The sequence below is a fragment of the Herpailurus yagouaroundi genome, unplaced genomic scaffold (genome assembly GCF_014898765.1).
Source record: "Herpailurus yagouaroundi ecotype Mexico unplaced genomic scaffold, PumYag 194, whole genome shotgun sequence".
Classification (NCBI taxonomy): Eukaryota; Metazoa; Chordata; class Mammalia; order Carnivora; family Felidae; genus Herpailurus; species Herpailurus yagouaroundi.
Genome location: NW_024412425.1, coordinates 3,153,055 through 3,180,091, shown reverse-complemented (window position 1 = coordinate 3,180,091; position 27,037 = coordinate 3,153,055). Strand labels below are relative to the sequence as shown.

The window sequence follows — 27,037 nt, the reverse complement described above, 5'->3', positions numbered from 1 at the left end:
TCAGCACAATTTTTTGTGGAAAATGTCAGGCCAATTCCAAAATATATGCAGAAATGCAAAGGATCTGTATCACTAAGGAAATGTGAAGAAGCTGAAGGATTTACATTTCCAGATATCAAGACTTGTGTTAAAGTCACAGTTGGGGAAGTCTGGGTTGCTCAGTCAGTTAAGTGTCCAACTTCGGCTCAGGTCATGATCTCACAGTTTCCTGAAGTTCAAGCCCTGCATCAGGCCCTGTACTGACAGCTTAGAGTCTGGTGCTTGCTTCAGACTCTATGTCTCTCTCTGCCCCTCCCCTACTCACTCTGTCTCTCTCTCTCTCTCAAACATTAAAAAAATTTTTTTTAATAAGAAAATAAATAAATAATATAAAGTCACAGTAAACAAATCTGTAGTTTGGTGCAAAGATAAGTAAGTAGATAATAGGACAGAATAGAAAGTCCGAAAATAGACTGAACATTTTTAGACACCAGGTTTATGACAAAGAAGCCACTGAATTTCAATAGTTAAATAATGGTCTTTTCATTGCATAGTGCTAAGTCAACTGGATATCTATGTGAGGAAAAAAATGAACCTTGATCCTTAGTTCAAATTATACATAATAATTCAAAACCAATAGCAGACCTATATGTACAAGGTAAAACAAAGTTTCTGGAAGAAAACATAGGGAAATGTCTTTATGATATTGGTACGGCAAGGATTTTTTTTTAAATTTAATGTTTATTTATTTTTGAGAGAGACACAGAGAGTGGGGGGAGAGGGGCAGAGAGACAGGGAGACACAGAATCTGTAGCAGAGCCCAGGCTCTGTGCTGACAGCTCATGTGGGGCTGGAACTCACAGACCACAAGATCATGACCTGAGCCAAAGTTGGATGCTCAACCAACTGAGCCACCCAGGTGCCCCGTGGTATGGCAAGGATTTTTAAAATTGATACAAGAAACACTGACCATAAAAGAAAAAAACACTGATAAATTAGATGTCCCTAAGATTTAAGAAATTCTATTCATAAGCGATACCTTTAAAAAAGTAAAAAGTCAAGCTAGTGGGAGAAATAATTCATATCTCTGGCAAAGAATATATATCCAGAACATATATCCACAAATTAATAAAGACATACAAGCCAGTAAATATGTGGACAATATACAATAGGCACTTCACAAATGAAGATACCTAAATGGCCTATAATATACAAAAAGATATTCCACATCATTAGTTATCAGAAAAATGCAGTGTTACAACTACACTCCCAGATAACTTTTTTGCCATTGTTTTCATCAGAAAAGAATCCAAAGAGGGTCCATGCATTGACTGTTGTCTCTGAAGTCTCTCTTAATCTAGAATATTCCTTTGTTTTCACGCCATTGCTTTAATTAAACAGGTTAGTTGTCCTGAAGAAAATGCAACTTGCCTGATTGCTTCTGTTTCACATTACTGATCTTTTTCTCTACATTTTATGGGTATTGTTAGTAAATGAAATTAAACATTTGATTAGATTTTAAAAATTATTGGCTCTGTCTTTATGCTGTATAACATCAATTAGCACATAATATTTAGTTGTCCTACTTTGAGGCTGAGATTGACCAGTGATGAAACTGATCTTTCCACTTAAAATTAAAAAACTTTTTAATGTTTATTTATTTTTGAGAGATACACACACAGTGCGACTGGGGCAGGGGTAGGGAGAGACAGAGACAGAGAATCCAAAGCAGGCTCCAGGCTCTGAGCTGTCAGCACAGAGCCCAGTGTCGGGCTCCAACCCACAACTGGGGGGATCATGACCTAAGCTGAAGTCTGATGCCTAACCAACTGACCCACCCAGGCGCCCCTGATCTTTCCACTTTAAAGTTATATTTTAGGGGTGCCTGGGTGGCTCAGTTGCTTTAGGGGCCAGCTCTTGATTTCAGCTCAGTTCATGATCTCATGGTTTGTGGAATCAAGCCCCACATCAGGCTCTGCACTGACAGCATGGAGCCTGCTTGTAATTCTCTGTCTCCCTCTCTCTCTGCTCCTCCCCTGCTCATGCTCTTTCTCTCAAAATAAATAAATGTTAAAAAAATCATCAGGGTGATATTCTAATAACTTAAAAAAAATAAAGTTGTATTTTATATAGGGTGACACGTTGGTATCCTAAAACTACCCATTTCTCAATCACCCTTTATTTAGAGTTTTAGTATTCATTGATACTTACCGCTTGAATCAGTTACTTCATTGAGGTTGTAAAATGTTGATTTTTCTAATTCTAGCATTCTTCTTACAATTGTTAACTAGAGCTATTCTGTATAGAACTTTTCTTTATAAATTATTTAGCTATTTTATACCTTTACTAGGACTATTTGGTACTATGAAATACAATTCATATGGAGAAAGCAAAATAAAATTTTAATTCTCTTTAATTATGTTTTTATTTTTATTTATTTTTATTTATTTATTTTTTAATAAATGAAATTTATTGTCAAATTGGTTTCCATACAACACCCAGTGCTCATCCCAAAAGGTGCCCTCCTCAATACCCATCACCCACCCTCCCCTCCCTCCCACCCCCCATCAACCCTCAGTTTGTTCTCAGTTTTTAACAGTCTCTTATGCTTTGGCTCTCTCCCACTCTAACCTCTTTTTTTTTTTTTTTTCCTTCCCCTCCCCCATGGGTTTCTGTTAAGTTTCTCAGGATCCACATAAGAGTGAAACCATATGGTATCTGTCTTTCTCTGTATGGCTTATTTCACTTAGCATCACACTCTCCAGTTCCATCCACGTTGCTACAAAAGGCCATATTTCATTTTTTCTCATTGCCACGTAGTATTCCATAGTGTATATAAACCACAATTTCTTTATCCATTCATCAGTTGATGGACATTTAGGCTCTTTCCATAATTTGGCTATTGTTGAGAGTGCTGCTATAAACATTGGGGTACAAGTGCCCCTATGCATCAGTACTCCTGTGTCCCTTGGATAAATTCCTAGCAGTGCTATTGCTGGGTCATAGGGTAGGTCTATTTTTAATTTTCTGAGGAACCTCCACACTGCTTTCCAGAGCGGCGGCACCAATTTGCATTCCCACCAACAGTGCAAGAGGGTTCCCGTTTCTCCACATCCTCTCCAGCATCTATAGTCTCCTGATTTGTTCATTTTGGCCACTCTGACTGGCGTGAGGTGATACCTGAGTGTGGTTTTGATTTGTATTTCCCTGATAAGGAGCGACGCTGAACATCTTTTCATGTGCCTGTTGGCCATCCGGATGTCTTCTTTAGAGAAGTGTCTATTCATGTTTTCTGCCCATTTCTTCACTGGGTTATTTGCTTTTCGGGTGTGGAGTTTGGTGAGCTCTTTATAGATTTTGGATACTAGCCCTTTGTCCGATATGTCATTTGCAAATATCTTTTCCCATTCCGTGGTTGTCTTTTAGTTTTGTTGGTTGTTTCCTTTGCTGTGCAGAAGCTTTTTATCTTCATAAGGTCCCAGTAATTCATTTTTGCTTTTAATTCCCTTGCCTTTGGGGATGTGTCGAGTAAGAGATTGCTACGGCTGAGGTCAGAGAGGTCTTTTCCTGCTTTCTCCTCTAAAGTTTTGATGGTTTCCTGTCTCACATTCAGGTCCTTTATCCATTTTGAGTTTATTTTTGTGAATGGTGTGAGAGAGTGGTCTAGTTTCAACCTTCTGCATGTTGCTGTCCAGTTCTCCCAGCACCATTTGTTAAAGAGACTGTCTTTTTTCCATTGGATGTTCTTTCCTGTTTTGTCAAAGATGAGTTGGCCATACGTTTGTGGGTCTAGTTCTGGGGTTTCTATTCTATTCCATTGGTCTATGTGTCTGTTTTTGTGCCAATACCATGCTGTCTTGATGATGACAGCTTTGTAGTAGAGGCTAAAGTCTGGGATTGTGATGCCTCCTGCTTTGGTCTTCTTCTTCAAAATTACTTTGGCTATTCGGGGCCTTTTGTGGTTCCATATGAATTTTAGGATTGCTTGTTCTAGTTTTGAGAAGAATGCTGGTGCAATTTTGATTGGGATTGCATTGAATGTGTAGATAGCTTTGGGTAGTATTGACATTTTGACAATATTTATTCTTCCAATCCGTGAGCAGGGAATGTCTTTCCATTTCTTTAAATCTTCTTCAATTACCTTCATAAGTTTTCTATAGTTTTTAGCATACAGATCTTTTACATCTTTGGTTAGATTTATTCCTAGGTATTTTATGCTTCTTGGTGCAATTGTGAATGGGATCAGTTTCTTTATTTGTCTTTCTGTTGCTTCATTGTTAGTGTATAAGAATGCAACTGATTTCTGTACATTGATTTTGTATCCTGCAAGTTTGCTGAATTCATGTATCAGTTCTAGCAGACTTTTGGTGGAGTCTATCGGATTTTCCATGTATAATATCATGTCATCTGCAAAAAGCGAAAGCTTGACTTCATCTTTGCCAATTTTGATGCCTTTGATTTCCTTTTGTTGTCTGATTGCTGATGCTAGAACCTCCAGCACTATGTTAAACAACAGCGGTGAGAGTGGGCATCCCTGTCGTGTTCCTGATCTCAGGGAAAAAGCTCTCAGTTTTTCCCCGTTGAGGATGATGTTAGCTGTGGGCTTTTCATAAATGGCTTTTATGATCTTTAAGTATGTTCCTTCTATCCCGACTTTCTCAAGGGTTTTTATTAAGAAAGGGTGCTGGATTTTGTCAAAGGCCTTTTCTCCATCGATTGACAGGATCATATGGTTCTTCTCTTTTTTTTTGTTAATGTGACATATCACGTTGATTGATTTGCGAATGTTGAACCAGCCCTGCATCCCAGGAATGAATCCCACTTGGTCATGGTGAATAATTCTTTTTATATGCCGTTGAATTCGATTTGCTAGTATCTTATTGAGAATTTTTGCATCCATATTCATCAGGGATATTGGCCTGTAGTTCTCTTTTTTTACTGGGTCTCTGTCTGGATTAGGAATCAAAGTAATACTGGCTTCATAGAATGAGTCTGGAAGTTTTCCTTCCCTTTCTATTACTTGGAATAGCTTGAGAAGGATAGGTATTATCTCTGCTTTAAACGTCTGGTAGAACTCCCCTGGGAAGCCATCTGGTCCTGGACTCTTATTTGTTGGGAGATTTTTGATAACCGATTCAATTTCTTCGCTGGTGATGGGTCTGTTCAAGCTTTCTATTTCCTCCTGATTGAGTTTTGGAAGAGTGTGGGTGTTCAGGAATTTGTCCATTTCTTCCAGGTTGTCCAATTTGTTGGCATATAATTTTTCATAGTATTCCCTGATAATTGTTTGTATCTCTGAGGGATTGGTTGTAATCATTCCATTTTCATTCATGATTTTATCTATTTGGGTCATCTCCCGTTTCTTTTTGAGAAGCCTGGCTAGAGGTTTGTCAATTTTGTTTATTTTTTCAAAAAACCAACTCTTGGTTTCGTTGATCTGCTCTACAGTTTTTTTAGATTCTATATTGTTTATTTCTGCTCTGATCTTTATTATTTCTCTTCTTCTGCTGGGTTTAGGCTGCCTTTGCTGTTCTGCTTCTATTTCCTTTAGGTGTGCTGTTAGATTTTGTATTTGGGATTTTTCTTGTTTCTGGAGATAGGCCTGGATTGCAATGTATTTTCCTCTCAGGACTGCCTTCGCTGCGTCCCAAAGCGTTTGGATTGTTGTATTTTCATTTTCGTTTGTTTCCATATATTTTTTAATTTCTTCTCTAATTGCCTGGTTGACCCACTCATTCGTTAGTAGGGTGTTCTTTAACCTCCATGCTTTGGAGGTTTTCCAGACTTTTTCCTGTGGTTGATTTCAAGCTTCATAGCATTGTGGTCTGAAAGTATGCATGGTATAATTTCAATTTTGTATACTTATGAAGGGCTGTTTTGTGACCCAGTATATGATCTATCTTGGAGAATGTTCCATGTGCACTCAAGAAGAAAGTATATTCTGTTGCTTTGGGATGCAGAGTTCTAAATATATTTGTCAAGTCCATCTGATCCAATGTATCATTCAGGGCCCTTGTTTCTTTATTGACCGTGTGTCTAGATGATCTATCCATTTCTGTAAGTGGGGTGTTAAAGTCTCCTGCAATTACCACATTCTTATCAATAAGGTTGCTTATGTTTATGAGTAATTGTTTTATATATTGGGGGGCTCCCGTATTCGGCGCATAGACATTTATAATTGTTAGCTCTTCCTGATGGATAGACCCTGTAATTATGATATAATGCCCTTCTTCATCTCTTGTTACAGCCTTTAATTTAAAGTCTAGTTTGTCTGATAGAAGTATGGTTACTCCAGCTTTCTTTTGGCTTCCAGTAGCATGATAAATAGTTCTCCATCCCCTCACTCTCAATCTAAAGGTGTCCTCAGGTCTAAAATGAGTCTCTTGTAGACAGCAAATAGATGGGTCTTGTTTTTTTATCCATTCTGATACCCTATGTCTTTTGGTTGGCGCATTTAATCCATTTACATTCAGTGTTATTATAGAAAGATACGGGTTTAGAGTCATTGTGATGTCTGTATGTTTTATGCTTGTAGTGATGTCTCTGGTACTTTGTCTCACAGGATGCCCCTTAGGATCTCTTGTAGGGCTGGTTTAGTGGTGACAAATTCCTTCAGTTTTTGTTTGTTTGGGAAGACCTTTATCTCTCCTTCTATTCTAAATGACAGACTTGCTGGATAAAGGATTCTTGGCTGCATATTTTTTCTGTTTAGCACACTGAAAATCTCGTGCCAACTCTTTCTGGCCTGCCAAGTTTCAAAAGAGAGATCAGTCACGAGTCTTATAGGTCTCCCTTTATATGTGAGGGCACGTTTATCCCTTGCTGCTTTCAGAATTTTCTCTTTATCCTTGTATTTTGCCAGTTTCACTATGATATGTGGTGCAGAAGATCGATTCAAGTTACGTCTGAAGGGAGTACTCTGTGCCTCTTGGATTTCAATGCCTTTTTCCTTCCCCAGATCAGGGAAGTTCTCAGCTATTATTTCTTCAAGTACCCCTTCAGCACCTTTCCCTCTCTCTTCCTCCTCTGGGATACCAATTATGCGTACATTATTTCTTTTTAGTGTATCACTTAGTTCTCTAATTTCCCCCTCATACTCCTGGATTTTTTTTATCTCTCTTTCTCTCAGCTTCCTCTTTTTCCATAACTTTATCTTCTAGTTCACCTATTCTCTCCTCTGCCTCTTCAATCCGAGCTGTCGTCATTTCCATTTTGTTTTGCATTTCGTTTAAAGAGCTTTTCAGCTCCTCGTGACTGTTCCTTAGTCCCTTGATCTCTGTAGCAAGAGATTCTCTGCTGTCCTCTATACTGTTTTCAAGCCCAGCGATTAATTTTATGACTATTATTCTAAATTCACTTTCTGTTAGATTATTTAAATCCTTTTTGATCAGTTCATTAGCTGTTGTTATTTCCTGGAGATTCTTCTGAGGGGAATTCTTCCGCTTGGTCATTTTGGATAGTCCCTGGCGTGGTGAGGACCTGCAGGGCACTTCCCCTGTGCTGTGGTGTATAACTGGAGTTGGTGGGTGGAGCCGCAGTCAGACCTGATGTCTGCCCCCAGCCCACCGCTGTGTCCACAGTCAGACTGGTGTGTGCCTTCTCTTCCCCTCTCCTAGGGGCGGGATTCACTGTGGGGTGGGGTGGCCTGTCTGGGCTACTTGCACACTGCCAGGCTTGTGATGCTGGGGATCTGGCGTATTAGCTGGGGTGGGTAGGCAAGGTGCACGGGGGCAGGAGGGGCAGGCTTAGCTCGCTTCTCCTTAGGTGATCCACTTCAGGAGGGGCCCTGTGGCAGCGGGAGGGAGTCAGATCCGCTGCCGGAGGTTTGGCCCTGCAGAAGCACAGAGTTGGGTGTTTGCGCTGAGCGAGCAAGTTCCCTGGCAGGAACTGGTTCCCTTCGGGATTTTGGCTGGGGGATGGGCGGGGGAGATGGCGCTGGCGATCGCCTTTGTTCCCCACCAAACTGAGCTCTGTCGTCTGGGGGCTCAGCAGCTCTCCCTCCCTTTGTCCTCCAGCCTTCCCGCTTTCCGAGCAGAGCTATTAACTTATGACCTCCCAGACGCTAAGTCGCGCTTGCTGTCGGAACACAGTCCGTCAGGCCCCTCCGCTTTTGCCAGCCAGAGTCAGGGGCTCTGCTTGGCCGGCGAGCCGCCCCTCCTCCCCGGCTCCTTCCCGCCAGTCCGTGGAGCGCGCACCGCCTCGCTGCCCTTCCTACCCTCTTCCGTGGGCCTCTCGTCTGCGCTTGGCTCCGGCGACTCCGTTCTGCTAATCCTCTGGCGGTTTTCTGGGTTATTTAGGCAGGTGTAGGTGGAATCCAAGTGATCAGCAGGACGCGCGGTGAGCCCAGCGTCCTCCTACGCCGCCATCTTCCCTCTCCTCTATTTTTATTTTTTTTAAGAGAGAGTACAAGCAGGGGAAAGGGGTAGAGGGAGAGAAAGAGAGAATATGGGGCTAGATCTCATGACCCTGGGATCATGACCTAAGCCAAAATCAAGAGTCAGATGCTCCACCAACTGAGCAACCCAGGCGCCCCTAATTATCATGCTTTTCATATAAGAAGTTGGTACTATATATATAGTATAAAGGTTTTTATATATAAAGGTTTTATATATAAAGGTTTTTTTAATGTTTATTCCTTTTTGAGAGAGCACAGAAGCAGGGGAGGGTCAGCGAGAGGCAGACATAGGATCTGAAGTGGGCTCCGCACTGACAAGTGAGCCTGATGTGGGGCTTGAATTAAAAAATGGTGAGATCATGACCCAAGCTGAAGTCAATGCTCAACCAACTGTGCCACCCACGTGCCCCCCCAAAAAATGAGTTTTGATATCTTGCTTTCCTGCAGACAGTTGATCTTATGGATTTTCACAAATTGCTATATTTCAATCATCTGTAGTTGTTAGTCTTTTTCTTGTTAAAATTGTCTTATCTTTGGGGCCCTGGATAGCTCTGTTGGTTAAGGTTGATCTCAGCTCAGGTTATGATCTCATGGTTCATGGATTCAAGTCCCACATCGGGCTCTGCGCTGACAGTGCCGAGCCTGCACTGGATCCTCTTCCTCTCTCCCTGTCTCTGTCTCTTCCTCTCTCAAAAACAAGTAAGTATTAAAAAACACTGTCTTATGTTTGGTCAGTAAGAGTCCTTTGAAGATGATTCCTGTGTCTTTTAAAATGACCCCAGTAGGGGCGCCTGGGTGGCGCAGTCGGTTAAGCGTCGACTTCAGCCAGGTCACGATCTCGCAGTCCGTGAGTTTGAGCCCCGCATCAGGCTCTGGGCTGATGGCTCAGAGCCTGGAGCCTGTTTCCGATTCTGTGTCTCCCTCTCTCTCTGCCCCTCCCCCGTTCATGCTCTGTCTCTCTCTGTCCCAAAAATAAATAAACGTTGAAAAAAAAATTTAAAAAATGACCCCAGTAGTCTTTGATAACTTTCCTGTTTTCTGATCACTGAGCGTACCTATGCATTTTGTAACTGATGTGTGGTTTAACTGCAATGTGATGAGTGCAGTTTAAGATATCATCTACTGATATTTGGTTGATACTTGCTTTTTTTTTCATTGAAGTCTAATTAACAGTGTTACATTAGTTTCAAGTGTGCAATAAGATTCAACAATTCTATACCTTACTCAGTGCTCATCGCCATAACTGTACTCTTAATCCCCTTTATTTCACCCCCCTCCCCCTTTCCTCTGGCAACTACCAGTTTGTTCTCTGTATTTAAGAGTCTGGGGTTTTTTTTTTTTCTTTGTTTTGTTTCTTAAATTCTACATCAATGAAATTGATACTTTATTATCAACTTCCATAAATGCTCCAGGTTTGCTTGGAAAGAATGTATATTTTGAAAGTTGCCAGCTGCATGTGCTAGATATGTCCTAGTAGGTAAAATTCATTAACTGTGCTATTCAAATTGTCTATAAGCTTAATAACCTGTCTGCTTGATCAGTCACTTAGAACAATTGTAAAATCTCACATCACTATAGTCATTTTACCTCTGTTTCCTCTCTTCATTCTCAGAATTTTACTTACTGCCACTTAAACTACTTTTGTCAAGGTCACCAATGACTTTAACACTGCTAAATAACTGAATGATCAGTTTCTCAGTCTTCTTTTTATTTGACCAATTAGCAAAATTTGATAAAGTTCATTACTTCCCCCTTTTTAAAACACTTTTTATTCACTTTGCCTCCAGTATATGACCCTTTTTTGGTTTTCTCCTAATTCCCTAGGTCTACTTTCTTGTCACCTATGCTGCTTCCTCTTTGCTTCTCTGATCTCTAAATGCTGGAATTCTGCCACACACACCACCCCCCTCCCTGAGGTCAGTCCTTAGATCTCTTCTCATCCAGTCCATTGGCTTTAAGTACAATTAATATCCTAACAACTCATGAAAGTATATCTCTAGTCATCCTTATCTTCTGGATTCCGTATCCATATATCTGTCTAGTAGGATTCTGTGCTTGGAAATCTAGGCATATCCCCTTGTTCATCTAGACCCACAAAACAGCTGGTACAACAGATTTTCCGTCTCAACAGATGGACATTACATCTTTCAAGTTGATCAGGCCAAAGATCTTGGCAATAGCTTGGATTCTTCTCTTCGTCTAATGAACCGCATCAAACCTATCAGCCAAGTCTTTACAGCTCTACCTTGAAAATGTCTCAAGAAATTTACTACTTCTCAATACATCAACCACTATCACACAGATCTAAGTAACTTTTATCTGAAGCCTCTTGATTTGTATCTCTGGTTCCACACTTGCTCCTTTATTATAATTAGGCCCTATAAGACAATTTTTAAGACAATTCTTTTAAAAGTTAAGTCAGATTGTGTTAATCTTTTGCTTAAAGCCTTCCAATGGTCTTACAGTTATTACAAAACAAAACCTAAACTCCTTCCTAGACTCATCTTTAAGGCACTACTTAATCTGGCTCTCAATCTCTTTCTAAATTTTATCAATTACTACTCTCTTCTTAATTTACTCTAACCAAAGTCCTACTTCTTATCAGTACTTGAATATATCAGGCATGCTCTCACTGAAGGGTCTTTAAAGATTCTGTTCTCTATAGTTAAGTGTTCTTTATCCAAATTTCCCCATGACTTATTCCCTCACCTCCTTCAGTTCTCTACTCAAATGTCATCTTCTATTTCCACTTTTTGTAGTGACAAATGGCCTTATTTCAGATTAATCCATAAAAGATAATAAACTTTGGTAAAAGATCTGTATGCTACAAACTATAGAAAGCTTATGAAAGAAATGGAAGAAGTCACAAAGAAATGGAAAATGCTCATGGACTAGAAGAACAAATATTGTTAAAATGTCAATGCTACCCAAAGCAATCTACACATTCAATGCAATCCCAATAAAAATGGCACCAGCATTCTTCACAGTGCTAGTACAAACAATCCTAAAATTTGTATGGAACCATGAAAGACCCCAAATAACCCAAGTAATGTTGAAAAAGAAAACCAAAGCTGGAGGCATCACAATTCTGGACTTTAGCCTGTATTAACAAAGCTGTAATCATCAAGACAGTATGGTATTGGCACAAAAACAGACACAAAGATCAATGAAATAGAATAGAGAACCCAGAAATGGACCCACAAATTTATGGCCAGCTAATCTTCAACAAAGCAGGAAAGAGTATCCAATGGAAAAAAGACAGTCTCTTTAGCAAATGGTGCTCGGAGAACTGGACAGCAACATGCAGAAGAATGAAACTTGACCACTTTTTTTTACACCATACACAAAAATAAATTCAAAATGGATGAAAGACCTAAATGTGAGACAGGAAACCATCAAAATCCTATAGGAGAAAACAGGTACCAACCTCTTTGACCTCGGCTGCAGCAACTTCTTACTTGACATGGCTCCAATGGCAGGAGAAATAAAAGCAAAAATTAAGTATTGGGATCTCATCAAGGTAAAAAGTTTCAGGGGTGCCTGGGCAGCTCAGTTGGTTAAGCGTCCAACTTTAGCTCAGGCCATGAACTCACGGTTCATGAGTTCGAGCCCCACATCAGGGTCTATGCTGACAGTTCGGAGCCTGGAGCCTGCTTCAGATTCTGTGTCTCCCTCTCTCTCTGCCCCTCCCCTGCTCACACTCTGTCTCCCAAAAAATAAGCATCAAAAATTAAAAAAAAAAAAGCTTCTGCCCAGCAAAGGAAACAATCAACAAAACTAAAAGGCAACTGACAGAATGGGAGAAGATATTTGCAAATGACATATTGGATAAAGGGTTAGTATCAAAAATCTGTAAAGAATTTACCAAACTCAACACCATAAAAACAAATAATCCAGTGACGAAATGGGCAGAAGACATGAATAGACACTTTTCCAAAGAACACATCCAAATGGCAAACAGACACAGGAAAAGATACTCAACATCACTCATCTTTAGAGAAATACAAATCAAAACCACACTGAGATACCACCTCACGCTGGTCAGAGTTAAAATTAGCAGTTAAAAACTGCTAAAATTAACGACTCAGGAAACAACAGATGTTGGTGAGCATGTGAAGAAAGGGGAACCTTTTTGTACTGTTGGTGGGAATGCAAACTGGTGCAGCCACTCTGGAAAACAATATGGAGGTTCCTCAAAAAATTAAAAATAGAATCACTCTATGACCCAGCAATTGCACTAGTAGGAATTTATCCAAAGGATACAGGAGTGCTGATTTGAAGGGGCACATGCACCCCAATGTTTATAGCAGCGCTATCAACAATAGCCAAATTATGGAAAGAGTCCAAATGACCATCAACTGATGAGTGGGGTAAAAAGATGTGGTATATATATATATATATATATATATATATATATATATACACACACACACACACACACACACACACACACACACAAGAGAATAGTACTCGGTGATGAAAAAGAATGAAATCTTGCCATTTGCAACAATGTGGATGAACTGGAGGGTATTATGCTAAGCGAAATAAGTCAGAAAAAGATATCATGATTTCACGCATATGTGGAATTTCAGAAACTTAACAGATGATCATAGGGGAAGGGTAGGAAAACTAAGATAAAAACAGAGAGGGAGGAAAACCATAAATAGGGAGAACAAACTGAGTGTTGATGGGGGTTTGGGGTGGGAGGGTGGGGAAAATGGGTGATGGACATTAAGGAGGGCACATGTTGGGATGAGCACTGGGTGTTATATGTTAAGTGATGAATCCCTGGAATCAACTCCTGAAGCTAAGAGTACACTGTATGTTAGCCAACTTGAAGATAAAATTAAAAATAAATACATAAATATTAATCCAAAATAAAAAGTTTTTTGGGTTTTAAAAAAAAAAAAAAGATAATCAACTCTGGACTATATATATTTTATACACACACACGCACACACACAATGTGAAAGCATTGGGGAACAACCAAAAACAGGCAAAAAAATTGAAGGGAAGTTGACCTTTGAAAAAAAGAAAAGTATACTGTGAGACATTAATTTTTATACAGGTTATCATGTAATGGAACTTTCCAGCCTCTGTGGTATGGGGTAGCTAAACTCAAATAGAGAGCCACAGTATTATTGTCCTGAGAAGTTGGAGGATGAAGTTTCAGGCTGTTTTAAAAACTCTTTAAAAATAAAGTTAAATTCCAGAAAGGAGGAGCTACAGAGAGGAGATTCAACATCTACTTATAAATTCTGTCCAAATCTTTGGCTGATGCCTGAACTTCACAAATTTATGTAAACTCCAAAAAGCCTATAGAAATCAATAGCTAGAAGATGTAAAGAATGAAGCAGATATTTCAGCTATTGCTGGATTTTAAATCCAGCCAGTGTAGCTGTTTTTAGGACAAAGACAACATTCTCCAGAAAATTATAACAAAATTCATAATCTCTACAACATATTCACAAGGTTCAGTATACAATCAAAATTAGTAAATAAGCAAAAATATAGGAAAGGTAAGAAAGAATCAAGAGAAAAAGTTATCAATAGAGAATGACTCTAAAATAGTTCAGATGTTGGGATTAAAAAATTGGGTATTTCTAAACTTATGCATGTGCATATGTATTAAAACATTAATAACATAAAACTTAACATTTTAACAATTTTACCTGTACAATTAAGTGGCATTAAGTATATTCATAGTGTTTTATAATCATCACTATTTCCAGAATTTTCTCATCTGAAACAGAACCAATGTACCCATTAAACAATAATTCTCCATTTCTTCCTCCTTTATTCCAGTAATCTCTATCATACTTCCTGTATGAATTTACCTAGTTACCTTATGTACATGGGAATCATACTTTTCCAAGGTTCAGTTACGTCGTAGTATGTATCCAAATTTCTTTTGCATGGCTGCATAATATTCCACTTTTTGTATATCCCACATTTTGTTTATCTGTTCATCTATTGCTGGACACTTGGATTGTTTCCATTTTTTGGCTATTCTGAATATGCCACTATGAACACTAGTGTACAAGGATCAGTTTGAACCCCTGCTTTCAATTCTTCTGGATATATACTTAGGTAGAGAAATGCAGAATCATATGGTAATTTTTTGAGGAACTGCTAAACTGTTTTCCTCAGCAGCTATACCATTTTACATTCCTGTTAAAAATGCACAAGGGTTCTAATTTCTGCACGTACTCATCAAACACAGGTTTTGTTATGTAGATAACACATGAACTTTGAAAACTATTTTTTAAAAAACAAGTCTACAAAAATTAGGTATGCTGGCAAAACTGGACTTAGCATAAAACCTACTAAAGAAGAGACTATGGGAGTGCCTGGGTGGCTCAGTCAGTTAAACGTTGAACTTCAGCTCAGGTCATGATCTCATGGTTTGTGTGTTCAGGCCCCACCTCTGTGCTGACAGCTCAGAGCCTGGAGCTGCTTCGGATTCTGTGTCTCCCTCTCTCTCTGCCCCTCCCCTGCTTGTGCTCCGTCTCTCAAAAATAAACACTTAAAAAAAGGAAAAAAAAAAAAAAAGGAATGAAGAAGAGACTCTGAAATGACAATACTCCTTTAGATACTTAAATTTTGGTAAATTGTTGTTTTCATGAAAATTGGTCCCTGCAATTTACAAATGTAAGTCAGTGTCAATCTTTAAAAGTAGCTAATAAAAGTCAAAAGTGATACGGTCATGTTTGTATATCACTACTTTAGTTTGAGGTTTTCTTTTGTGAAATCACCCTCGAACAAATATAGTTAATATTCAAGCATTCAATGCTAAAGTTCACTTTTAATAGCTCCTATTCTAATCTCCCTTTTAAAAAGGCACCAATGATTTTCTGTGCATTAGTTATATTGTGAGATGGCATAACAAAACATTTACCTTAAGGGGTGGTTCATATATTATTATAGATTATAGAGAATGAAATCCTTTTATAGGAACTATGTTTTTACTGTTCAGGGTCTAGACCGCTACCATTTCCAACCAAAATTAAGATAGGTCATATAAATCAAGGGTTATGAAAGGAATAAAATAATCTGTAGGTTAAGAGTGAAGCAATGTTACATAATTGTTTATGGCCATCTCAAGAAAATAAAAGGCTTTCTCATTCCAAAATGTTGTAATGATTACCTATGATATTAATGTTTGTCCTGGTTTTATGGAAACCTACAGGGCAAGAAAACTGGTCACAGAGTCAATTCTCAGGAAAATGTTATTTTCTCCATATTGACTCTAAATATATTACTAATTAGTTAGCTATGAATCCAACAAACCTGTTGCCAAATAATGCAAGATATATTGAGAGAAGGAATCATTAGTAGACCATAGTGCCCTAAAATAGTAAATAAAATCATACTTGATTTATCATACTCCCATCTGATTTTCAAAATTTTAATAATTAAATCTAAAACATAATTGGTAAAAAAATGAATCACAACTTTAGAAATGTTAAAATGTAAAAAAACCCATAAGATTGATCAAGTATGCTAATTTCATATTGTATAGTAAATAGGACTATCACTTCCAATTACTAATTTTCTGGAAATATTTTTGATAAAATAGCTCAGTGTCTGATAGGGCATATGGATCCATCCTAACATTTTTTTCTATGGGCACAGGCTTCCCCCAAGCCATAAGGTCTGAGAAATAACTACAAAAACACCATTAAGACAAGCCATCCATATTGTCACTGCGAATCATTAATTTTTAAGATTTATATGCTCTCGATCTTTATTAAGGTGTAAAAATTACAAATAAAGCTAAAAGTCCCCTTTGATCAATACCCTGCCAGAGAAAATACTAATAATAATTTGGTATGTACCCTTCTAGTCCATTTTACATACATACATATTTCAATAATAATAAAAACATAGTTCTGTTCTTTATGATTTAATTCCAATTTATATGAATGTCATTACACAATGTTTCATTTGAGGATTTTGATTTTTTTTCCACTCAACATTGTTTTACATAACTATCCATGTTACAAAATACAGATCTAGTCTATTGCTTTTAACTGCTGTATACTATTCCATTATTTGACTATATCACATTTTATTTATCCATTACCTCATCCATAATTTAGTGTATATATATATATATATATATATATGTATATATATATATTTACGCATATTTGTTTCTTTATGATGAATATATAGAAATGGAACTGCAGGGTCCTTTTGCCTTTTAAAAAAATGATTCGCTGCCTCAAAACCATAGACAACGTTCTGTATTTCCTCCCAAGAATTTCAGTTTGGCTTTTCACATTCCAGTGTTCAAATCCTTTGCAATTCTGTTTTCTTTATATATTGTAAGATTGCATGTAGTTTTATCTTCCCCAATATGGAGAACCAAATACTCCAACAAATTTTATTGGCTGTCATTTCTCTATTGATTCATGATGTCATTGTTATGTATAATATACACCAGGTTTGCATATATTCATTGACTTATTCCTAGGCATTCTATTCTGTAAAATCTGCTTATGTATTCATGCTCTGATACCACACACTATTTAATGACCATAACTTTTGTGTAATATATGGTAGAAGATGGGTCCTTGCTGTTCTTATTCAAAATCATCTCAGCAATCCAGGGACTTCCATTTCACATGAATTTTAGAATCATTTTGTAAAGATCCTAGAAAATTCTTGTTAGATGTTTGGTACTATATTAGGTCAATAGATTCATTTTGGAGAACTGACATTTTTATGATATTGAGTTTTTCCATCTCTATACATGGTATTTCTATTTATTCAAGTCTTATGCCCTCCAATAAAGTTTTATAATTTTTCCATAAAGATCTTGGTTGTTTTGAGTTTACACCAATGTATTTCAAAAGTTAAGTAAAGCATGAGTTGAATTTAAGAAAAGGCCTTCCCTCATTTAGTACACTCGGCGTTTCTCACCTGTATGACCTCTCTTATGGATAGAAAGGGATGCTCTTTGAGAGAATGCTTTCCCACATTCATTACATTCAAAGGGTTTCTCACCAGTATGACTTCTCATATGTATAATAAGTAATGAGCATTGAGAGAAGGCTTTTCCACATTTATTACATTCATAAGGTTTCTCTCCTGTATGACTTCTCACATGAAGAGTAAGGGATGAGATTCGAGAGAAGGCTTTACCACATTCATTACATTTAAATGGTTTCTCTCCAGTGTGAATTTTTTCATGTTCGAGGAGATTTTGTCTCTGACTGAAAGCTTTTCCACATTGATTACAATGATAAGGTTTTTCTCCAGTATGAATTTTCTCATGTTCAGTGAGATTTGATTTCTGACTAAAGGCTTTCCCACATACTGCACATGCGTAAGGTTTCTCACCAGTATGAATTCTCTGGTGTCTAATGAGGTTTGACATCTGAATAAAAGCTTTCCCACATTCATTACATTCATACGGTTTCTCTCCAGTGTGAATTTTCTGATGTGTAATGAGATTTTCTTTCCTGCTGAAGGCTTTTCCACACTCGTTACATTCATAGGGTTTTTCAGCTGTATGATTTCTCATATGTACAGTAAGGGATGAACTTTGAGAGAATGCTTTCCCACATTCACTACATACATAGGGTTTCTCACCTGTATGACTTCTCATATGTATAATAAACACTGAACATTGAGAGAAGGCTTTTCCACATTTATTACATTTATAGGGTTTTTCCCCTGTGTGACTTCTCATGTGTAGAGTAACAGATGACATTCGAGAAAAGGCTCTACCACATTCATTACATGCATAAGGTTTCTCCCCAGTATGAATTTTCTCGTGTTCAATAAGATTTTGCTTCTGGCTGAAGGATTTTCCGCATTCTTTACATTCATAGGGCTTTTCTCCAGTATGAATTCTCTCGTGTTCAATGAGATTTGATTTCTGACTGAAGGCCTTCCAACAATCCTTACATGCATAAGGTTTCTCCCCTGTATGAATTCTCTGGTGTCTAATAAGGTTTGACATCTGAATGAAAGCTTTTCCACATTCATTACATTTATATGGTTTCTCCCCAGTATGAATTTTTTGATGTGTAATAAGATTTTCCTTCCTGCTGAAGGCTTTTCCACATTCCTTACACTCGTAGGGTTTCTCTCCAGCATGAATTCTCTCATGTCTGATGAGGTCAAATCTATGACTGAAGTCTTGTCCACACTGATTACACTTAAAGGGGGTTAGAACATGGGGTGAGCAAGGGTAAAATGGCTTCCTGTATTTATTATATTCATAATTTTCCTCTCTTATACAGTCCTTATCATAACTAAGTAAGTCTAAATTATGTTCCAAATCTTTATCAAATGAGTCACATTCATAGAAGTTTGGTCTTGAAGTAATAATATCTGAGTTCAAAGGAAATATTTTTGTAACTTTTTTACATTCAATGACATTTTCCTTAATCAGAGTTTTCTTGGAGATGGATGTGACTTTCCTCACAAGTGCTTCCTGTTGCTTCTTGATCTGTTGTTCATCAACTTCCCAAACTTCTAAAATGGAGGACCAAAAATTATTACTTTTGAATTTTTCTGCTTTATACTATTAATAACATTTCAGAAATTTGCTACTACAGAGTTGGTCTTTGATATTGACTCTAGTCTCCCAATATGAAAGAAATCCAAAGTACAAATGTCCCTAGTTTTTAAGTTTTAAGCGGTTAACTCCGATAGAAAATATTATGGAGAGAAAACTGACACTGATAGGCCTAAGTAGCTTTGATGGATTTTAAAAGTGTGCTTATATAATGCAGAAATCAGTAACATGAACAGAATAATTAAGATGAAAGGGTGAATATATAAATGACTGGATAGGGAGTCAAAATGACCAGAGGATGAAAGTAAAACATGTGGTTAAACACAGTGGATTGAATATATATGTTTATTTCTCCCTTCTCCCTAAAAATCTATCAAAATGACAGTAAAAGAATTAAAGGTCAAACCCACAAGGAAAAAAAAAACGAGTATAAAGAAGGTAAACAAGAGATTTCAACAAAAGAATGGAAATGAAAGGCATATAGGGAACTGATAACTAATAGCAGGGCTAAGAAGTTAAAGTACTACTAAGATGTAAAAGTCAGGTAACAAAGTAATTTGGCCACAAAGCACTGGAAAAGAGAACAAATTAAAGGATTCAGGTACTCATAAAGCAGAGATAAGATGCCTGAAGAGGATTAACTTAAAGTCTTAGGGAGCAATTACACTCCCTGAGGCAAGTATTATGGATTTACTTAAGTAACATCTTTCCAACCTCATACTATGTTTCTCCGTCTTGCAGAGGGTGAGTTAGAACTACATTTCCTAGAAACACTTGCATATAGGGTTCTGAATATGATTTAAATTAATTATACAACATTTAAATTCAGAAATAAAAGAGTAATGAAAGTGGGCATTTTACCTATATTACAACAGAAGTGGTAGGGTTCTGAAGCTCATAGCTGTCAAGGCATTTTCCTTGTTCAATCAGAAGCATTCCTTCCTTCCTTCCTTCCTTCCTCCCTCCCTCCCTCCCTTCCTTCCTTCCCCCTTTTTTTTTTTAAAGTAAGCTTTACTCCTAATATGGAGCTCAAACTCACAACTCTGAGATCAAGAGTCACATGCTCCACTGACCGAACCAGCCAGGTGCCCCATGAAAAGCAATTTCTTGATCAAAGTGGGGAAAGGAACTCACTTAACAGCTGACTTCTCTGATAGGACTTTGAGACTCATTCCTAAAAGCTTATTCTGCGGCACCTGGGTGGTTCAGTCAATTAAGCTTCTGACTTCTGCTCAAGTCATGACCTCACTGTTCATGAGTTTGAGCCCTGCAAGGGGCTCTGTGCTGACAGCTCAGAGCCTGAGTCTGCTTTGGATTCTGTGTCTCCCTCTCTTTCTGCCCCTCCCCCACTTATACTCTGTCTCTCAAAAATAATAAAAACATTAAAAAAATTGTTTTTTAAAAAAGCCTATCCTATAGTTGGTCCTTTAGTCCTCCTAAAGGTTCTCTAGGACATTTAATACCTTCATGTAAATTCCTTCCTTCTTAAATTAGCTACTAATGAGCTCTTTTCTCTGTAACTGAACTGTGACCAATATCCTCCCACCTCCTACCCACCCCACACAGGAAGTGGTCATATATCCACCACTTGATCAGGAAAAGGAAGGCTTACTTTTCCTAGAGAAAATGAATTATACAGGCTCTAGACTTAGGAAAGAGTAAAGCAGATGCAAAGGAAGCCTCATACTAAAAAACTACGAATAATGTAAACTTGCATATGTTGAATGGTAAGATCTCCAATCCTTTTTCTTAAAAAAAACAAAAAAAAAAAATAGGGGAGCCTGGGTGGCTCAGTCGGTTAAGCGTCCGACTTCAGCTCAGGTCACGATCTCGCAGTCCGCGAGTTCGAGCCCCGCGTCGGGCTCTGGGCTGATGGCTCAGAGCCTGGATCCTGGTTACGATTCTGTGTTTCCCTCTCTCTATGCCCCTCCCCCGTTCATGCTGTGTCTCTCTCTGTTTCAAAAATAAATAAACGTTAAAAAAAAAAATTAAAAAATATATATATATTACATATATATAATGTATACTTATATATTATATATACAAATATATATAATAAAAATATATAATACCTATATAAATATAACATATCATATATTACATATATAAGTATGTCATATATATGCATATATATAAAATAAAGTTTATTTATTTTTGAGAGAGCACAAGCAGGGCAGGGGCAGAGAAAGAGGGAGACACAGAATCTGAAGCAAGCTTCAGCCTCTGAGCTGTCAGCACAAAGCCTGACATGGGGATCAAACCCACGAACCATGAGATCATGACCTGAGCTGAAGTCAGGCACTTTAATGACTGAGACACCTAGGCGCCCCTCCAATCCTTTTCTGTTGCTTGTCCCTCATGAATGCTGGCATCTACCTCCAGGTAGCAGATAAGATTAAAAATAAAAGACCCACACAACTGGAATTCTACAATTGCCATTTGGAACTCCACAAAAAACTCCTAGGTTCTAATCCAACAGTCTCCTACTCAAAAAGCATCAAAAATTTGTTAGCTACAAGAATTTTTGGAATTTCCTTTTTATCCTTTGATGCATCAAAATAAGAAAAACTAATGACACTGATTGATTCCCTACTTAAACAAGGATTTGAGAGTCTCATTAAAACATATATATAATATATAGAAAAAAATATATAGAAAATATATAGAAAACAAAGCAAACAGAAAAATTGGGCAAATAGTAACCCTAGGAATGACAGCAATTTATATAAGAATATGTACTTAATAGTCATTTCTTGGCTCAGTAGTAACAATATATCACCTAAAAGAACAAAGTATGCAGTGAAAATCAAGTTAGCCAAAAATTGTGATATATCTATATCCAGAGAAAAAGGAAAGGGGAAGTGGTAGTGGTGGTGCAAGAGTACTAAACCTCATCTTTCATTAATATCAAGTTGATAATAATTGGAAATTACCAAATAGCAGCATATTCAGAAAAGACTAGATTCCACCCTATCCCTGAAACACTGATTCCTCCCTTGCCTGACAGGTAAGCATTTTTATTAGTTTTGAGGTTATTCCTATATTCTTTTAATTTATACATATACTAAACATATATGTATATACACATACATACATGTAACACATATCTAACACACGTGCCTCTGCCACTCTTTTTTATAAAAAAAGTAGCATATTCTAAATGCTGTTCTGCACATTGATTTCTTTTCACTTATATATCCTGAATAGAAAGAAGCATGACATCTCTGATTTGTTTTATAGCTTTGACACTGGAATCATGTAAATTTTTACATAATTAAAAAAAATTAAATCTAAAAAAAGAGGAAAAAAATAACTCTTAAAAATTGAAAACAAACGGGGCGCCTGGGTGGCGCAGTCGGTTGAGTGTCCGACTTCAACCAGGTCACGATCTCGGGGTCCGTGAGCTCGAGCCCTGCGTCGGGCTCTGGGCTGATGGCTCAGAGCCTGGAGCCTGTTTCCGATTCTGTGTCTCCCTCTCTCTCTGCCCCTCCCCCGTTCATGCTCTGTCTCTCTCTGTCCCAAAAATAAATAAACGTTGAAAAAAAAAAATTAAAAAAAAAAAATTGAAAACAAATGGAAACAAGTAAACCTACATATCAAGTTAGGGCCACTTAGTCCCTTTAAAGTGACTTTTTAAACACAGTAGTTTGACTATATCATAAACGAGAAAAAAATACAACCAAAGAAGTCTTAAACTACATTTAGTAGTCTTTTAATCATTAGTAATAATGGTATTATTGTTAATATATATTGTATATATATTATATACAATATATATAATATGTAATATATGTAATATGCAATATGCAATATATATTGTTCTATATATATATATTAGATCAGTTCGGGGCCTCAAGAGACATTTGGCAGTATCTGGAAGGTCTGGAGACATTTTTGGCTGTCATGACTGGGGGAGTGGTGAGAAAGGGGATTGGTGCTCCTAGCACCTAATAAGTAGAGGGCCACAGAGGGTGCTAAACATTCTACACCCTACATAAACATCCTACAATGTATAGGATAGTCCCCCACAGCAAAGAATTATCTAGCCAAAATGTCAGCAGTACCAAGGTTGAGAAATATATATGGATTAAGCAAATAAATATTTTAATGCAATAAAGAGCCAATATTTTCAGTATAAAAGATACAAAAACGAAACAAAAAAGCTAAGTAACAACCCTATACTCCTTAATTTGAATTGGATGTATCAGTATGAACACATACATTTTTTTCTATCTAAAAAGTGTATTTTTCCTGGCTTTGTCCAGCTCTAGAAGCAATGAGCAAGCACTGTGCCCGGATTTTGGTCTCCAAATCATTTCCCACTAAAGGAAGCTGGCATTTATAGAGAAATTGCTATTTCAACATCTGGAGCAGGAAATGTATAAAATTAGCCAAAGGGGGGGCACCTGGGTGGCTCAGTTGGTTAAATGTCTGACTTCAGCTAAGTCATGATCTCATGATTCATGAGTTAGAGCCCTGCATCAAGCTATGCACTGTCAGTGTGGAGCCTGCTTGGGATTCTCTCACCCTCTCTCTCTCCCCCTCAGAAAATACACTTAAAGAAAAAAAAAATCTTGGAAAATGTGAAATGGTGTCAACCCCATGAACAATTGTTGTGTGGCTTTCTCATTCAGAGCTGCTTTTTTGCTTACTCACCTGGACAGTGCCTCCCAAGCATTTCTTCCTCTATCACCCATGGCTCCTCTTCCTGTTCCAACTTGAAGATCACATCTGGTTTGGTGACTTGATAACCTATTACAGGAAATAGCAAAGGACTTGCGTGTTAATGCTGGAGACAACTATCCACACCTTGGGCTGAGTCTTAGGGGCTTGAGGGTCTGTGAAGGATAAGGAGAAAGGAATTTCCACAGTGAGACAAAGTAATTAGGCTTCACCCTGCAGATGAATACATACAATCATGTGAAGAAAAGGCAAGTTAAAATCTTCATACATTTCAAAAATGGGAAGGAATTCTATGTAAAATTGCAAAGCTACCCTTACCTACTGTGACTAGGTTGCTGTAGTTCTCTAGCATCACATCCCGGTACAAGTTCCTCTGAGCAGGTTTCAGCTGCTGCCATTCCTCCTGGGTGAGGTCCACAGCCACATCCTTAAACGTCACGGTTTCCTGTAAATGCACAATCCTAATTAATATGAAGTCATCAAAATTAGATGCAGTGGTCAAAATATGTAAGAACTCATGTAGCTAGTATCCAGGGATCAGAGTTCATTACAAACTGTATCTTAAGGCTTCATATTTACCTAATTTTGTATTACACTGTGAGGGGAAAAAAAACCCACAGTAGAAATATCCTGTAAGGTGTTAATTATTGAGTCAGCAAACTTAAGCATTCATTATCTATTATGCATGAAACTGAAGATGGTGGTCACAGATTTGTACTGAATCTGTGACAGAATTGAAAGAATTACACATGACTTACAGGTAACTATCTTAGAACCTGTCCAAGTGATTGTGTGATCTAGTGAGAAAAGGAACATGGAGAAAGTGGGGACAGAAGAGAAATAAGGCAGGAGGGATGAGCAGAGGTATGAAAATTTGAAGGTGCAAAATTTGAAATGTCTATAGAACTTCCAGATGGAAAGGTCTACTATGCAGTTAGAGGTATGACAAAACATGAGAATTAGCCATCAACCTAAAATTGAGAGCTGAATCCATGGCTGAAGGATAGGAACAGTTGTAGAGAACGTAGAGAACATACATAGTGGGTAAAGGGCCAAGGACAGAATCAACAGTTAAGCATCAAAGGGACTCAGGTTTGTGTTTCTTGTTTTATTGTTCTTTTTTTTTTTTAATTTTTTTTTCAACGTTTATTTATTTTTGGGACAGAGAGAGACAGAGCATGAACGGGGGAGGGGCAGAGAGAGAGGGAGACACAGAATCGGAAACAGGCTCCAGGCTCTGAGCCATCAGCCCAGAGCCTGACGCGGGGCTCGAACTCACGGACGGCGAGATCGTGACCTGGCCGAAGTCGGACGCTCAACCGACTGCGCCACCCAGGCGCCCCTCTTGTTTTATTGTTTTTAAAAAAAGTTTATTTATGTTTAGAGGAAGAGAGAGCGAGCATGTGCATGAGTGGGGAGGGGCAGAGATAGAGGGAGAGTGAGGATCCAAAGTGGGTTCTGTACTGACAGCAGGGAGCCCAATGTGGGGCCTGAACTCATGAACTGTGAGATCATGACCTGAGCCGAAGTCGGATGCTTAACTAACTGACCCACCAAGGCGACCCTGTTTCTTGTTTGTTTTATTTACAATCAGCGGATGAGAATTAAAACCATGACTGTGATGTAAAAGAAGCCAAGAAACAAATGACAAATTTCTGGAAAAGAATGTTACTTGATTACATATATCTAACTCTTCCTCCTTATTTAAAAACTTCAAAATTCAAATAAGGAAATAAGGAAAAATAATTTATCTGCAAAGACTCTGAGAACAAAAAGCACACATATCCCACATTTGGGAAAATTTATTCAAGAAATAGTACAAATGAGATAGACAAAATGGGAAATAGAAAAGAAAATCACCAAAGGCTAGATTGTGATGTTTCTAAGAAACTGTCTCTATGATCTATGATCATTACTACCATCAACATTATCATCGCTGTCAACTATTGAGTAGTTATTATTTGCCAGGTACTATAATAACTTCTTTAGCTATATTAACTTTTAAATTCCCCTTATAAGGCTACTATGTAGTGGCTACTATTATTATCCATTTAAAAAATAAGGAGGGGCGCCTGGCTGGCTCAGTCAGTAGAGCATGCAACTCTTGATCTAAGGGTTGTAAATTCAAGCCCCATGTATGGGAGAGAAACAGATTATACGCCCCTGCAGTGGGGAGGGCACTACAGTAATGGAGAAGGGAGAGAGACAAGACTAGCACACAGGGGAGCACATGGGGAAAATGAATCACCCACAGCAATTGGCTTGGGAAGTTAAAGGGCCCAAATTTCATGAGTTCTTGCAACCACAGGGCTTGAAGCCTATACTTTTATTTTTTAATGTTTATTTATTTTTGAGAGAGAAAGAGAATGAGAGGGAGAGAGAGAGAGAAAGAGAGAGAGAGAGAGAGAGAATGAGTGGGGGAGGGGCAGAGAGAGAGGGACACACAGAATCCGAAGCAAGCTCCAGGCTCCCAGCTGTCAGCACAGAGCCCGATGCGGTGCCCAAACAAATGAGCCATGAGATTATGACCTGAGCTGAAATCGGACACACAACCAACTGAGCCACCCAGGCGCCCCAAAGCCTAGACTTTTAAAGGTTCGTGAGCTTGGCCCTGCGAGAGCTTGGAGGACATTGGAGCTATTATTGGAGAAAAGGCAGGGCAAACATCCCACTGACATACGGTGTGGAAATAGCGATTTGAAGAGTGCCTGGGGCACACAGTGGGGAGGTTAGTTGCTCATCTTGGAGTGTGTCACAGAAAGGCAGTGTTCATGGAGAGACCCACCTGGGAACAAAGGAACTAGCTGACACCATCTCCCTCCAGCACCCATCAGCATAAGCACAGGGCCACCTGCAGAAACTGTTAGAGTGCCCACACTCAATACCTAACTTGTGTACACCAAGTTTTCCCTTTGTTGTTCCAGAAGAAATGCCCCTCCCAGTTACACTTGCCTCAGTCCCAGTTTGGGAGGTCTTTCCCCCACAGAACACCAGCTCAAATCCCTGCCAACACTGTATTTCCTGACCTGGAAGTACTATGAGGCCTTGGTTCCCATGGCAGTGGCAACAGGTCTCATTTCACAAACAGACCAGAGCACACCCAGTTAAAATGCACCACATTCAGGCCAGGGCCCAAACGCTGCCCATAACAGGCAAAGAGAGCCTCTGCAGACAACTTGCCTGAAAGATAAAGCAGCTTGGACACAACAGCAGAGCTAAGCAGCACACATTGGAGATACTCCTAGAAGCAACAGGCGTCAGGAAACAGGGGACTCTATATAGCAGGGCACTACAGGACCTCTTCTTCATAAAGCCATTACCCTCAAGAACAAGAGATGTAGTTGACCCTTCTACCACACAGCAACAGGCACAGAGACTTGAGAGAAGAGAAGAGAAGAGAAGAGAAGAGAAGAGAAGAGAAGAGAAGAGAAGAGAAGAGAAGAGAA

At 38.4% G+C, this 27,037-nt stretch overlaps 1 protein-coding gene across 21 annotated transcripts in view; it reads right to left on the bottom strand.

Moving 5' to 3' along the window:
* ZNF568 (zinc finger protein 568) overlaps positions 1-27,037 on the bottom strand; it is an 87,697-nt gene that overhangs the window by 34,387 nt on the left and 26,273 nt on the right. For 19 of the 21 annotated variants that reach the window (XM_040445646.1, XM_040445642.1, XM_040445649.1 and 16 more), the window contains 3 exons: positions 23,910-24,036; positions 23,565-23,660; positions 16,091-18,865 (listed from right to left, as the gene is read on the bottom strand). In XM_040445646.1, the coding sequence (XP_040301580.1) occupies positions 17,280-18,865; positions 23,565-23,660; positions 23,910-24,036 (1,809 nt within the window). In that variant the 3' untranslated portion in view covers positions 16,091-17,279. Of the gene's footprint in view, positions 1-7,637; positions 7,653-16,090; positions 18,866-23,564; positions 23,661-23,909; positions 24,053-27,037 lie in introns of those variants that run through there. The other 2 variants (XM_040445664.1, XM_040445660.1) reach the window with 2 other exon arrangements.